Below are 16,400 nucleotides of genomic sequence, written 5' to 3'. Positions count from 1 at the left end.
TTATTGAAGTATTTCAATAAAAACTATTCATCTTAAAACTGGCCGAACCCTAGACGACTTATTTGTATCTGTAGTTGCAATCTCCGCGCAGAGTTGTCGTTCATTGCTCTCACAAAGAGTTTGATCCAGCTACGCTGGTTCCAGTTAAATCTCTGCGCGGAGGTTGCTGTAGTTGTTGCATAACGATCGGACTTAACGCTTAATTAATAAAAAAAAAACATGGCTAACCCAGTCGTTCTCCGAACGTATCCGATGTTGGACTTCGGATAATAATTATTTCACATCATTTGCGGTTGAATTAATAAGAAGGATTGTAGATCCATATTCATCTATCAATAGAGTTAGAATTGTACGACATAACAGTTGCAAACCAACATGTATGTGTTTGTGCCTGTAATCTTGCAGCTTGCACCAATCCTCCGATCCTTCCTAACGCTATCCTCGACCTCAAAGGCGACAACTTCGTTGGCAACCAGCGCTACTACTCGTGCATGGAAGGGTTCGTACCCACTGTGGCAGGCCCGATCGTCATCGAGTGTCTAGCGGAAGTGATGGAGGGAAAGGGGCGAGCATTCTGGGGACCACCGTCCCACTTTTGTATTGGTACGTGTTTCTTGTGTTCGTATTGGTTCGTATTTTGTGGTATTTTAAGTGGTTATGTTCATAGCCGTTGAAAAAACAATATTAATATAATTATAGTTAAAACACTAAAATGGCAATATAATACCAAGCTGCGATACAATAAAAATATATATTTCGAGTGGAGGATAATGAGTTTATTCTTTGTTTAAAAGGCTAACTGTTTAACGGTACAAACTATTACTAAATGTTAACCTCGTTACAGCTAAGGTACGTAGAATGGGCTGCAGGTCTATGTTAGCTGGTAAAATATTAATTCAGTGCCCATGCTATTATGGGCCTTACATCCACATAAAACAACACAATTAGCCGCACGTATAATTCCCGAACCGCTCATTGTATAAAGTATAACTTAATTAATAATATATTATCAAAGTACACCATTGGATAATAAAGGAGTTATGGCCCTTTGTATCTTGAAAAAATGCTTTTTTTAGTGTCAAAAATAACACTTTTGTGTCCAGAAGCATGTTGTCGGGGGATATCAATTCAACGAATTTGCTTGTTTATTTTCAAACTCTTAGTGTGCTACAAAGTGTGTTTATTAACTACATATGCAGTGTGATACTTTTTTATGCAACTTCTGTGATATAACGAACATGTGATAATATTTGTCATAACTCATTCAATAATATACTTGATACATTAAACAATACATATTTGATACATATAAATTATTAAATATTTAATACATGACTGTTTCATGGTTACTGCCACCAATATCAAAAACCACAATGGAAATAAGTGAAAATCATTTTTCTTTTTTTTGTGTTATCCTTGGTATTGTGTGTGCATTCCATGGTTTACTATGTATATTGCTGTGATAATATATTTCATGTTGTCTGCATTATGTAGTAACTATAATATGTTCATATGTTTACCAAATAAAATCAATAAATAAATCAATCAAAGACCATCGTGTCGAAGATTAACTTAACTAATTATATTAGTCGTGTTCTGAGAAAACTGGGCATAATGCATGCGCGTAAAGTGTCGTCCCAGATTAGCCTGCACAGGCTTAACAGGGACGACACTTTCTGCCTTCATTGGATTTTTGCTAAGAAGAGACTTCATTCAAACGAAACATTTCATAAAAACGGAAAGTGTCGTCCCTGATTAGCCTGTGCGAACTGCACAGGCTACTCTGAGACGACACTGTACGCACATGCATTAAGCCCAGTTTTCTTAGAACGCGATTCATATGACCCTTAATTTTCACACAGTACCTATTAAGTCACGACCAATGCGCACTTTCTGTGTTTACGCATGCGCTTTAGGTGTTGTCCCAGATTAGACTGAGCAGTTTTACAGACTAATTGTAGACGCCACCTTCAGCATTAAATTTTTGTAAAAAGGAAATCTCTTTTGAATAAAAATCCACTCTAACCGGAACGTGTCGTCTCTTATTAGCCACGGCACTTTTTTAGAACACGACTCTTATTATTACCAAAGTAACGACCCTCTCGTTGTTAGCCTGCCCGGACCCGCCTCCGTTGAACTTCGCCCTGCTGGAGATGGGCGGCTCGAACCTGGTGGGCAGTTCCCGAAAATACGTCTGTGACAACGATCACTTCGCAACCGGCCCGATCATAATCACCTGCCTTCCCAGCGGACAGTGGTCAGTTCCCGAACACTCGTGCCTCGGTAAATACTTTTAGTATTTTATTGGACAATTTTACTGTTGATTTCAGGCGTTTACAAGTATTATAGTGTGTTATCTGATATTTTTAAAATTAGTGTTCGTATACATAGTTCAACAATACGCTGATATATATTTTGTGAACTAGGGTTAAAGTTTGAGTTACTAGTATTGATATTGTTGCGATGATAGTGCTATTTGTATTTCAAGTAGTAGCTGTAGTATTGTAATCGTATACAAGGCAGTGGTTTGGTTTCAGTGCCGGCCTTACTATGCGAGGTGTAGGAGCTGTAGCAGTATGACCACTGGTAGTAAAAGCAATGGTCGTTTTCTTGTTATTAATAATATGTGTCGCGTTCTGAGAAAACTGGGCATAATGCCTGTGCGTAAAGTGTCGTTCCAGATTATCCTGTGCAGTCCGCACAGGCTAATCAGGGACGACACTTTCCGGCTTAACAAGATTTTCGGTAAGAAGGGACTTCCTTTAAACGAAAAATACCATAAAAGCGGAAAGTTTCGTCCCTGATTAGCCTGTGCGAACTGCACATGCTAATCTAGGACGAAACTTTACGCACATGCATTATGCCCAGTTTTCTCAGAATGCGACACATGGATATGAAAACGAAAATGGTGTGTTATACATATATCTAATATCCTGGCAGCTTGCGGCCCGGTCCCCAAGGTGGCTTACGCGGATGTGTTACCGGGAATGCACACTATTGGCTCGGTGCGCGAGTACGTCTGCCGTCCCGGCTACGTGCCCAGTCAGAAACCAATCATCGAGTGTATACCAGGACCCGCGTGGACACCCGTAGAGTTTGCATGCGTCGGTAAGTATAGTTTAGTTCATCTCTGATCTCAGTTTTGAAGTCTGAAGAAACAAAAAAAACGTATGTAGGGATTTTGTGAATGTTTAGTATTGCATAAATAAGAATTAACAAAATAAAGGCATACATATATATATTCCTTTCACTTCTAACTGTGCATGCTGTTGTGGTTACAGTGTTGAATATAAGTGATGCCTTTCTCAAACATGACCAGCGTCAGCAGGACTTACTTGCTTGTGTCACTGTTCTCTTCTCTTCTGTTGAGATAGTGGCCTTTGGGTTCTAATGGTGTTGTTTGTATTTGTATTTTGCCTTTTTTTTTTGGGGGGGGGGGGCAGATCGTCAGTGCGGTCTCAACATTTGCTGGCAACTGATGCTGATGCTTTTCATCATTGCTTTACTTCCGTGGACAAAGTTGGATATGTTCAGTCTTCCTACTCAGAGACTGTTCATTGCTGTGCCTCGTGTGATGTTACAAGAATCTTTTTTCTTTTCAAAATGGCAGAAAATGCTTCAACGTTTTGTGGCTGACTAATAATGGACAGAGAGTTGACTTAAATATTGATAAGCAAAACATTTATAAAACCCGTCCTTCTTTGCTGCAGCCTGCCCCGACCCCTACCCAGCTAAGTACGCGGTACTTGAGCCCGGAGACAACCTGGTGGGCTCGGTACGACGGTACACGTGCTTACCCGGCTACCTTAACACAGGGGACATCACATCCACGTGCGCCGTGCCACAGGCGATAACTGCAGGACCATCAGTTGTCGTCCCTGACTGGTCGACACCAGTGCACTTCTGTAAAGGTAATTATATGATCTTATTTGAAGGTCTCAATATCGTATTTTTTTTTTATGTTTGAAGTTCATGTTGCTGAATTTTTGCTATGAGCGTGTTTGTATTTGTGAACTCATCAGAATCATATACATGTTTATTTATTTGCATAGGTTTCTATCTTTCTGTTTAAGAGTAAGAATATTTCAAACAGAACTTAAAGTCCAGTGTTTTACTTAAGCCTATAAAAATGAAATTATCGTTGGAATGACAGTGTAAGAATTACATAGCGACTTGACTAACGCAGCTTGTTTTGCATCAAACTTGTCTTTCTTTTCAGATTGTGGGGAACCATTCATTGTTCCCAATGCGCAAGCCATACCTGCAACTAAAACCATCGGAAGTCAGATCAGCTACGTTTGCGACAAAGGTCAGCCATTTTATTCTTTAGATTTGTTATTGTCATATCAGACTTTATGTTAAATTCAGTACATTATTTCGAATTAAGTAAAAGCTATCTCATAAACTTGTTAACGGGACAAACGTATACATTAAGAAGGAAAATGATATCATTATCTATTAAGATCAAAACCTGTCAAAAATGTATCCTGCTTGATTACATTCAGACTGCTAACTTTCAGATAAGCTTGTGATAACCGTTATTATTCTTAAACTAATAAGAAATATGTTAAAATCGCTTATAAACCATCTCACCGTAGATGTCTTCATTTATTAAAAAAAAACTTCATATATTTAGCGCCATCTGGGATTATCATTCGCTCGTTTATAAATGCATCTCAAAAAAGAGGTGGCGACAGAGATTAACGGTCGTGAAGATGCGCTCTGTAAGTTAAAACAAGGGATTTTTGACGATGCTGCGAAGCAGCTCGTCTAAGTTATCATACCATGAAAAAATTCTTCACAATGGCGACCTATGTAAAAGACCGAGCCAGTCCGATTGAGATAGCTCGATTTTTCTAATCGGCATACCTCGCTGATTATCATTGATAAAGGTATAGAAAGCTTAGCTATAAATAGGACAGCATATTCTGGGGAAAAGATTTAATAATAGTTTGAAAACGTTAATTTTAAATCAGTTATATTCAATCCATTATATGTTTATAGATCAATGAAACAACTATGCATTTTCTGTATTGTATTTGACATTTGTCGTGATTAAGAAAATAAATTGCGAATTAAAACCTGTATAATTAACTTTCAACGCGATCATGAGTGTAAAGAAAACGAATTGTTTCGAACCTGCCATTTGTAAACGTTGTAGCGACTATGGTATATAACCAGCATAATAGCCGTATGACATCTGTGTGGTCAGGTCGGACCTCAAAGACCTCGTGAAGAGGCCGGTAGGACCTGTAAATAAACTCTGATACACACACATGACATCTGTGAAACTCGCTCTTATGCGTGCTTTCTCATTTCGCATATTTAATAAACTTTTCAAACAGAAATTACAGAGGCACATCAGTGCACATACTATGTTTGATAATTCATTCGTTTGCTGGATATTGTTTGCTGTTTTAAACACATATTAGGTCATATCGCGGAGATTTAGTTAACCTTACCATGTGTTCATGGGCGAACACATGCTCATACCTACTTTCGGGAATCATCATGAAATTATTGCCGTACTTAACGAACAAACATGCCTAAGCTTATTGAATTAGAGAAAACAAACAATAATCAAAAGAGAAAAATTATATGTTCATAAAGTTTGGTATGATATACATTTGAAATTAAAGAGCATGGTGTAATTAAAGAGCATGTCAAGTTTTGAATTTATATGCTGAAACGTAATGTTATAACCCACAAAGTTTTACTGTAACAGAACGTTTTTTTTAAGATAAGTGGTACAGAAAATACACGTCGAATATCTGTTAAAAGATATTTCTTGTTATATTTGATCGAGAATGTAATCAGCCTCCCAGTTTCGCTGAATGGATCAAGTTCCCCACGGGTACTACTTCCCCGTACCCCCAATTTTTTTATTTCGTACCCTACATTTTTCGTACCCAATTTTTTGGTACCCAATTTTTTTTCATTCCCAAAGTTTTGCTCGTACCCAAATTTTTTTCGTACCTAATTTTTTTTCCTACCCCAATTATTTTTCATAACCAAATCTTTTTTCGTACCAAATTTTTTGGGGCATAATTTTTGTACCCAAAATTTTCGCACCCATTTTTTTCTTCTACAAATTTTCGTACCCACATACACAATTGTGGTGATGTAGATACACTTAAATAGATGCTTTTATATCAATCCTCTTCAAAAGCATCGTCACACCAGTACTGTCAGTACTTTGATTTGAAGCATGGTGTAGTTTTTGGCAAGATATGACTTTAATTGTTGTATGTTTGTATTTAAATGTCTGTGTGGTAAGAATGTGTGTCAAGTTTTCTGTATACACATCTTTATATATTGTTTTATATTTAAGGATATGTCCCGTCCGCGCCACCATATTCTTTCTGCATGCAGAATGCTGAATGGTCACCTCCAGAATTTAAGTGCATCGGTAAATATCATAACTTGAAATTGAGAAGTTGAGAAAAAAATTGATGTCGAGTGTATGTGATTTTTCATATGTGTTTGTATGTATTCTCTCACCAATACAATAACACATTCCTTTATCAATTCATCTCTGTTTTTGAGTCTCGTTCTCGAAAAACTTAATTCATGTGCGAAAAGTGTCGTCCTAGATTAGCCTGTGTTCATGTCCGGAAAGTGTCGTCCCAGATTAGCCTGTGTAGTTCGCACAGGCTAATGAGGGACGACACTTTCCACCTTAATTGGATTTTTGCAAAAAAGAGACTTCATTTAAACGAAAAATGCCATAAAAGCGTAAAGTTTCGTCCCTGATTAGCCTGTGCTGATTGCACAGGCTAATCTGGGACGACACTTTACGCACATGCAGTATGCCCAGTTTTCTAAGAACACGACTCAATTATATAATTTACATGCTATATATGGGATATAAGGTACTTGTTTTACATATGTCTTCTGTCATTTTTTTAATAACGGGTACAAATCTTGATGTATTGTTTATAAAATAATAGTAAAAAATATGTATAACGTTTGCACCTGTCCTGTGGCGTTCATTGTGTCTACATGCATGGGTGAATATGGCTTGGTTAACTTTTGCTTCGCTTGATCGGAGGGGCTTAGGTGTAATATCATGCATGTGTAACCATCTTTAAGTAAAAAACAACAATTTCGTAATCTTCATACACAGTATTATTAATTGTAGAGTATTGTTAGATAGGTACAACATTCTCTTTATCTTCGGTTGTGTAGTATCGATTTTAAAACAAAACCTCAACTCGTCTATGAACATGGTAAAATGGTATATGATATAGTTGTATGTTTGTTTATCGATTGCCTTGTATACGATTGAAATAACGCAATATTTTAATACGGACACATACAATTGTATTATGTGTACATAGAAAATCATAAGTTATACTAATACTTAAGCTTCATCAATTTATGTTAATGTTTGTCAAGAAAGATCTGAAAACAGTTCAAGCAAGGGTTAAGTTTAAGTTTAAATTAATTAAGTTTAAATTTTGAAATAAACAAAATCGATTAAAGTCAGGTGAAGTCAGTCTGAAAACGTACGAAACAAACGCGATATACAATTTTAATATTATTACGCTATCATTTAACACCATGACACCGAGACAATGAAAAGAAGCCACTAGAAATTCAGAGCGCGCCATTTTCCCACCAGTTTGCAGCGCGCCGCCTAACGTGGAATACGCCACGGTTGACGGCGTCGGCGATGTTCTCGTCGGAAGTCGGCGCGCATACACGTGTCAGATTGGTTACGTGCCTACGGGACCTGTTGAAGTCACGTGTTTGCCGGCGCCGGGTGGCGAAGATAAGTATCTCCAACCGGTATGGATAATGGAGGTGAAAAACAGGTGCATAGGTAATATGTGCTTCCAAACTATACATGATAATTGTGCTATTGATAAGTTAAAACGAATGTGCAAACCGTACATGGTGTTTATTAAGTACTCGAAGAATACTCTTAATGAAACGTAAGTGTGCTAAATACCGTCTTTAAGACAGATAATAGACTTTAAATACAAAACTACATTGTTGTGAAAAGTATTGTAAATGGTACAATAATGCAACACTGTCTAAAGTATCTTCATTTGCATTGGATATTTGTAATTTCAACAAAATATTGGTTTTTAAAGACTGCGGAAGACCGCCGGATGTAGCGAACGCTTACTCAAACATGGGCCCGGTGACCGTTGGCTCAGTCCGCAAGTACGCATGCGCCGAGGGTTACGATCTCGTCGGACAAGACGTGATCACGTGCTTGGGCACTGGACTGTGGTCAAAACCTGAGTTTATGTGCGCTCGTAAGTAGATCAATTGTTCGTTATACCTATTATATTGACATGTTATTCATTATATTTTGCGGTCGACATTTTCTACATAGTACATAAAATAAATATAATAAAGAGTGTTCATTGATTGACTCCATCTTGCATCTTATATGTTATATCTCTTGTTCTAAAGTAAGTTTTTTTTGTTGATAACTGTTTTCATTTTACGGGGTTAAACAACACAATTTATGTCATTCGACACGTTATCTTAAGATGTGTTTTTGCAAGTATTTAGGACGCAACTATTTCTAACTTCGTATGTTACACCAAATTCAATGCAGAACTCTCGATAAACGATTATTCGAGTCAAACAATATTTTAAAGACATAATTATGGTGGTTTATTATAATTAAAATACCTAAACCAAAATAAACCACTGGTAGACATAACCGGAATTTTGAACGCCTTTGTGGTAACGAAAACATATTTTATCCCACTTTTCCAGCGAATTCGGTTGGTTAAAGCCCCGTTTATTAACTTTCTGGTATAATCATCGGCACGTGTTACGTTGTTAGGCTACGTTGTTAACAAATGTAGTTCCTTGTATATAACAACTAAATGTTACATTGATGTTATAAAACTTTAAGATTTGCAATAGAATATGAATAAAATTGTAATTTGTAACGCACGACTTTTTGTCACAGAACGATATTCTGATTATTTTTTTTTATTTGATCAGCGGTTATTTTTAGAACGCGGAGTAATACACTGACCTTGGTTACACTACAGTCATTATCAAAGTACGCCAATGCTCGTGCTTTTTGTTTTCTAAGCCTCGCATGATAAACCTGATCTATATTCAACACTAACCTATTATTCTCTATGTATTTTGGAAATCACTTATTTTTAATACATGAATCATATTGGTATAGTTCAGTAGTGTTGAAAAAATAAACATCGTAAGCAAAATTGTTGTTATATGGGTCATTGATATAGTTGCTCGATACAGTATACGGGTATATACGTGTTATTCGTCAAATGATCTCATTGTTTGATTTTTAATACAAAAGCACAAATAAAGAACCGTTGATATCTGAACTTTTTTTTGGAATAATTGTGAGAGAAAACGTACAACTTTTTGTCCCATTTTAGTTCGTACAACAACAACTTCCACAACTCCCGCCCCCGTAAAGAATAACCCTTGTAAGTAAAAACTCTTAACTATCATTCGATTGATTGTTAAAACCCTCATTGAAAAGGGTAACTTTACAAATATATAAATAAATTAAATAAATAAATAAATAAATATTGTTCATGAAGTTTGATTATTTTGTAATTAAAAAAGTTTGGATCCGCACCGTGAAGATCAAAAGATTACCAAAATTATTTTTCTTTTACAGCTGTTTGCGACGATTGCCGCATGTTAAATGGTGTCGGATACATTAACCACCCACTGGATTGCTCCCAGTTCGTACAGTGCTTCTACAGCGCCCATGGAGGCATAGAGGCGGTGTACAAGCCGTGCTCGTTTGGTCAGTTCTGGGACCAGTCCATGCTTACGTGCAGACCCGCAGGGGACGTCGACTGCCCGAAAGGTGCGTGCCGTTTGTTTGTTACTAAATAAATAAAAGCATTTAAAGCCTCCTTTATCGCTGTATTGCGTTATTCATAGCACTTCATATAAAAAGTCATAGTAATTACATTTCTTATAAGTTAAGTGTAAATTTCAGGTATGGCGTGATTTGTACAGATGTATAATTCACAGATCTATAACATATATAAAGATATGAAACTTACAGAAATGGTAATTCAAGGTTTATCCGCATGATGCGTTTAATATTATGGCATATTTGAAAAGGGTCCCATTTCTTTTCATAATGCTAGATCTAAGTAGAAAAGTATCGCCTTTTGTTCTCAAGTAGTTTTGTCGAAAGTGCGTTACTCATTTCACCCGCATATCTGCCGCCGTTTCAGACCGGTGTCTAGACCCAAGACTCCACTCATATAAGCACCATGACAGCCGGAAGTGCTGCGCCTACTGGGAGTGCCAGAACGGCCGCTCGGTGCCTAAGTGCTGCGGGGAGAATTACCGATATGTGGGCGGCAAGGGCTGCGAGTACGATCCTACCTGTGAGTCTGAATGTCCATGGGAGGACATGTTTCCGGGTGAGAACATGTTTCAGTACACCGAAACTGGTTAGCTTAAAATTGATTTTATGCTCAGTATTGACATAAACAACTCATCGGTAAGATGTGGTTAAATTTGCTTAGAAAAGCTTATTCTTAAACAACTACTTATAAAGCCACATTTGATTTTTGCGTTTGTGAATTATCATAATTTATCATCACTGTTATTACAAGAGAGACAACTTGGGTATAGGTATAAAGTTGTTCAATCTGATAACATCGTGTATGAACATTACAAAAAAATCTATACGTGTTAGTAGCTATATATTTTAGTTTGTATATACTTGTATGTTACGTGTGTGATAAAGAATAAATATAATATTTACAACGATTTCTTCACTATTGTCATGACTAGAAGGGAAATGAAGATTATGATACCGTTTTCTATTAGATTTGCTCATTATTATCTCACATTTTCTTCACTTATTTACAACACTTGAAAAATAAAACAAGAAACAAACTGTCACTTGCAGTTAAATGACGTTTACCGTTTACATTTATTGCAGAATGCGATAAGCGTCCGTTGGTTGATATTTCGTCATACGAGCAGCACATTGGTGACGGTTTCTGGTTACGGATGCCGTGCGCTCCCGGAACCGCCTTCAACGTCCTGGACTGCGACTGCACGCTGCACATCGGCATAGTACCAGGATATGGTAGGTCTCGGGATGAGTCGCGGGTAAGGGTAAGGGGGGGGGGGGGCGAATAGAATAAAGGATACCTGATGGGTATCTGAGCATAAAGTTATCCACCAGTCTTGTGTTAGCTATAGTGTAAGCTATGCGTAAGTAGTCTGCGTCAAATTGGCGGGTTTAGGCCTAGACTTACGGGCCAGTCTTGAGTTAGCGAAGGTATTAGTAAGTCTTGAGTTATAGTGCAGGATCGGGCATACAGCTAGCTGTCTGTGTCTTGAGTTAGCCTGATTCTGAGCATGGAATTATGAGTCGCCGGTCGCCGTGACCTAGTGGGTAAGGCGTCAGCCTCGGGATCGGGAGGTACAAGGTTTGAGCCCCATGGGAAGCGTTTGTCGAATAATGGTTGTTTGTCATGGGACTTTTTCCGATACGGACGGTTCGTGAGCCGCGAGCTAGTTAAAAATGAATGGTTACCGACTTCTATCCGACTGGCGTCTGGCATAGTGATAAGAGTTGGGAGGTACATGGTATACACGCAAAGGTGTATCATAAGCCAAATTGTCTGGCCCTTTCAATATGGGTGACATTATAATAAAAAAACTTTGCCTGTACCTTTTTATGAGTCCGACTCTAATAGTGGGCATTGGGGCTTTGTGTAAGCGGTCAGTGTATTGAGTTAGCCTTGGTAGTGGAATTGAATTATGAGTGTGAACCTAATATTAGAGGATTGTGACTAGTTTAGCCGTCAGTGTATTAGGTAAGATAGGTTTCTGAGAATTTAGTAAGAAATTGAGTCTAGAAGTAGATGATTGGGCCTAGTGGACAGTCAGTGTATTTGGTCAGCCCGGGGGGGGGGGGACCTTTAGTTTGGATGGTTAGTGTTATGGTAGGATATTGAGCATTGAGCTTGCGGTCAGTGCATTGAATAAGCCGATGTGTGGACCTTGAGTAAGGAAAGCGAGTCTTACAATCATTTCCTTATGTTTGCGTGTCTGAATTTGGAATGCTTGCTAACCTTAGGGAAACTCCTGATTCGGTTTGGTGCTAGGGATAGCGGTTTGAACTTCGGAGATAGGCCAAGCCTTGTAATAGTTTTATTTGATTTGTAAGACGCTATAATTTTGGTAAAAAATCAGTTTTTGTTTTGAAACAATGGACTGAATTTAGTTTTGATTTGGGACTATTTTGATTTATATCATATACAAATGAAGTGACACATGTGATGATACCATACAATTAAATCACATATTTTATTGTAATTAATGTCTAAAAATGATTTACGATATGAAACCTTGGAACACCCAATCGCGTACTTTTTGCATAAATTATAAACGATAATGTTAAAAATTATAATTTATTTTAATTCAAAAGAGAATGTGAATGAAACATAATTTTAGTTCATTTAGTGTAAAAAATTCAAACCAAAGCCGGCCAAAATGAACACATACGATATACTTATACAAGGATATTGACATATATTTTCATAACATTTACAATCAATTATTTTAAGCTTAAAGTATACATTATGTATATGATATAATATATGTTACAATGTGTGCAATAATCGAAAAAAACAAACATTACTGCACACTCATTCATAAACCAAGTTTAAACTTAAAAGTCATACGTATATTAATAATTGCTGATTTTAGAAATTTGCTTCACACACTGTTACTATTATGAAATATACCTCAGAAAATAAATCAATATTTGACGGTATTGTATACCTGATTTGGTTGCGACAAAGAGAAACAATACAATATCATATAAATATAAATCTCATTTAGTCACAACTACTATGCAGCTCATTAAGTAAAGCTAACACGTGCTCTGGAGTTTTATTTGTATCATCATCGGTCTGCAGTGTGCCGCCCTGAGCTCCTTATCAACTTTGACGAGAACAGCAAAACACTGGACAAGTCCGGTAAAAACGTTTACGTTATCAACGAAGGGGTCGTTCCCTGGCAGGGCGGCGGATTCTTCAACGGAAGTTCCCGCCTCCTTATTAACCGCTTTTCCAACACCGCCTTCCACGGAGACCTTGTGATCAAGTTTAGATACAAGGAGAAACTCGACGTAAGTTCTGGGCGTCTAATGCATGGTGAAAGTTTTGGTGATGGTAAGGAAGACGAATAGATATTATTGTTGGTGGTTGTTTTATTGATAATGATAACAATAATGAAGTTGATGAGGAGGAGGAGGAGGGTGATGGTGGTGGTGGTGGTGGTGGTGATGATGATGATGAGGAGGATGAGGATGAGGAGGATGATTTGCATAATAATCATGATGGTGATGGCAATTATGATGGAAATGAATTTGATTGAACGTAACAAATACACCTATGATTCGCAGGTCCCTACGGGCAAATCTCTTCAGGCGCTTGTTACAAACGGTGACTGCGGAGACGACCCATCGATCATCATTGCCAAGATGCCGGGCTTCGTGCTGTGCGGGGCAAAGACTAACGTGCCCAAGTCCTTCGCCCTCCCCACCATTGTACGTCCTCTCTTCGCATAATTGTCATCCTATTTTGCTTTAAAAATTAATAGGTCCACTGATTTTTAACAAATAAATATCGATACTTTTACACAATGTGTATTTACTTTTCAAGCGAAGTTAAACTCTCGCGTATAATATATTCATTTTTCTTCATCTGATTCGTCTTTTGTCTCTTTGCGATCATAGTGAACAAATTGTTATAAAAGCCCTCAAATAATACAGTATTTATTGTTTTCTTTATCTACCGTAAACACTTTACATAAACTTGAACTAGGGCAGTTAACGTTACAATGACAAGTATATTATGCAGGACAAAGAATGGAAGGAAGTGATCTACATCCACAACGAACAGAAACTGGAGGGGAAAGTGTGCGGTGCTTCATACAACAAATGGTCGCTAGGTAACACAGTTTTTCTCCTGATAACACTTCTATATCGCGTAGTGGCGTTATATATATGATGGCCGCCTTTGAATCGAGTCTGAACTTCGCGCATTCTCGGTCATGTTAACATTCTCCTCTTCTTCTTCTTGCAAAGAAATGAAACCTTCTGGAAACAAACCCATTGCTTCGACATAAGCTTAGTCAAAACGTGCATAATCCATTTGAAATCGGAGATATTAACAGAACATACAACGCTCTTATCTGTACGTGTACACTTATTTTACCTAAGGTTGTCGTCAGTTTAATAAAGAATGTGATAATTGACAAGCACACTCAAACCCAAATTACAAAAGACATCAATACATCTTGAAATGATGATAGCCTTGTAAAATACAACAACAAATACTTGGCAATTCTGGATATTTTTCTTTGATGAATGTTTCCCATCCGTCACAGAAATGAGGATTACGTGCAATGCGTGTCCAATTACTATGTAAAAATTTCAGCTAGTATATTTCGTATAATGAATTATGTTGTTGTGTATCAATTGCTAAAACATTATCAATTAGACTTTGAAATAAATCATTACGCGTTCATTTTATCAGTCTTTTTATAATGTTATACCTTTGTTTATGACGCAAACGTAAGCAAAACATGCTCCAGTGCATGAATTTTATAATTATAATAATGTTTGTACAACCATAGTTTTGTATTCTTCGAATCAAAACCGTATAAAATGAGTAAGTTAACCTGAAATAAATCACGTCCTATTCGAAATATATAGTTATTGTACATAAACTGCAAATGTTTAATCTCAGTGTATAACACATCGTTAATGTTCATCTTAAAGATATTAGCAATACATTATTACTGGTAATTATTCGTACTCGGTCATGAAATCTATTTAGACATGCACTTGGAAGTCGTATGAGCTAGTCGTGACATCTCCATCTCACGTGTTCATCTGTTTAGTTTCTTCTGCTTTTTTTCTTTTATAGGGGTTTGTGTACATATTTGAATCTTTTTGACAAATGTCGTTATCTATGTTTTCGAGAAAATATATACTGTTTTAGTAGCCATTATAAAGAGCAAGAAACACAGTTGAATAAACAATATTTCTTACACTGGGATTCTCAAAAAGCAAAAGCGAGTGCACTACCACTGCGTCACTTGTCTTCGATATTATTCCACGAATTTTAAACGCTATGTTTGAATTACACGATTTTTTCTCTGTCTCCAAATTATCTAGTCTTGTAAGCATTATAAAACGCTTTTTTTGAATAATGATTATACATATATAATTTTTATTGTACCGATATTTGATACATTATTCTAAGTCACGAGTGTCATTTTGCTTGTTTAAACTCACTGTACACAGTCATTTTTTATCAATGGAAAATATTTGGTAAATTTTCATTTTGCCGAACTCTTAACCCATTATGTTTGCCGTCTGTTTAGGTCCCATACAAGCAACTCATTGCGGATTGCAGATTGGATATGGAACGAAACTTGCCAACTTTGTGGGTCTTATGGACGATGTAAGTTGAAAGTAAAAGGCTAAAACTTTACCTTTAAAAAGGCTTTGATTAATTAACGTGTTATTGGGAAAACCGTGCTAACTGTATGTACGTAATGTATTGTCCAAAATATATAAGCCTAGCATGGATGGCATATTCAGTTTTCATGGAAGTTTTCATTTAAAGGAAATTTATTTTATGCTTTGCGATGGTTTATAAAGAAATAACAGTGAATTAAAACATATATTTCATTGTTTCAAACAGTGACCAATTACAGTGAAAATTGTCAATAATTTTCATTTTTTTACCGGAACTATTTTTAAGATATCTTAATTTTTCCCATTGTGATCCCCAATTATACCAAGGGCGACTACTATGCATTCAATGTTTAAAAAAATATACTGATAAGCTTCCCTTGAACTTACATCTCATAACATTTCGGGGCAACCAACGGGGATTTATATTGTCCAGAATGGCAAAATTACAAAAATATAATAATTTGTAATCGTAAAATAAATTGAAAATGTGTTGGATTTGATGGAACATCGATTTTAATACAATCGCGATCATAAAAAATATATTTGTTCACGAGTGTCTCAGCCACTCGTGAAAATATCATTTTATATGATCACTCGATATTAAATCGATACTCCACAATATCCAACAAATATCCTCCAGTTCTTCTAAAAGCAAATGCAATTAACGGCGAATATTATACAATATGGACATGCATTGAGCCAGTTTTTAAAGACCGACTTATATAGTATTTAGTGTCCAATGCATACAGCAGTTTGACAGAGACGTGGTTGTCTAAGTGAATTTCATACAACATAAATAATTGTTTTAATGCATATACCATAACGAACCCTTAAACATAATTTCATAATATTACAAACATTTTGGTTTCGCTTTTATGGTTTTACACAAATAATAGAAATCTAATAA

The 16,400-nt window shown here is 36.7% G+C and overlaps 2 protein-coding genes across 4 annotated transcripts in view; one reads left to right on the top strand and one right to left on the bottom strand.

Annotated features, from left to right (window-relative positions):
- Positions 1 to 16,400, bottom strand: part of LOC127836334 (uncharacterized) — a 493,739-nt gene that overhangs the window by 236,003 nt on the left and 241,336 nt on the right. The window lies entirely within an intron of this gene.
- The window catches only part of LOC127836467 (sushi, von Willebrand factor type A, EGF and pentraxin domain-containing protein 1-like), a 67,281-nt gene that overhangs the window by 50,061 nt on the left and 820 nt on the right, over positions 1 to 16,400 (top strand). The window contains exons 12-27 of the mRNA XM_052363119.1: positions 406 to 603; positions 2,113 to 2,283; positions 2,941 to 3,108; positions 3,711 to 3,911; positions 4,220 to 4,309; positions 6,332 to 6,409; positions 7,625 to 7,825; positions 8,100 to 8,267; positions 9,387 to 9,437; positions 9,635 to 9,829; positions 10,209 to 10,400; positions 10,928 to 11,077; positions 12,921 to 13,132; positions 13,409 to 13,552; positions 13,866 to 13,956; positions 15,397 to 15,476. Of these exons, the coding sequence (XP_052219079.1) occupies positions 406 to 603; positions 2,113 to 2,283; positions 2,941 to 3,108; positions 3,711 to 3,911; positions 4,220 to 4,309; positions 6,332 to 6,409; positions 7,625 to 7,825; positions 8,100 to 8,267; positions 9,387 to 9,437; positions 9,635 to 9,829; positions 10,209 to 10,400; positions 10,928 to 11,077; positions 12,921 to 13,132; positions 13,409 to 13,552; positions 13,866 to 13,956; positions 15,397 to 15,476 (2,390 nt within the window). The remainder of the gene's footprint in view (positions 1 to 405; positions 604 to 2,112; positions 2,284 to 2,940; positions 3,109 to 3,710; positions 3,912 to 4,219; positions 4,310 to 6,331; positions 6,410 to 7,624; positions 7,826 to 8,099; positions 8,268 to 9,386; positions 9,438 to 9,634; positions 9,830 to 10,208; positions 10,401 to 10,927; positions 11,078 to 12,920; positions 13,133 to 13,408; positions 13,553 to 13,865; positions 13,957 to 15,396; positions 15,477 to 16,400) is intronic.

The sequence above is a fragment of the Dreissena polymorpha genome, chromosome 1 (genome assembly GCF_020536995.1).
Source record: "Dreissena polymorpha isolate Duluth1 chromosome 1, UMN_Dpol_1.0, whole genome shotgun sequence".
Classification (NCBI taxonomy): domain Eukaryota; kingdom Metazoa; phylum Mollusca; class Bivalvia; order Myida; family Dreissenidae; genus Dreissena; species Dreissena polymorpha.
The sequence above is the reverse complement of the archived record's forward strand: the minus strand, read 5'-3'. Positions and strand labels throughout refer to the sequence as shown.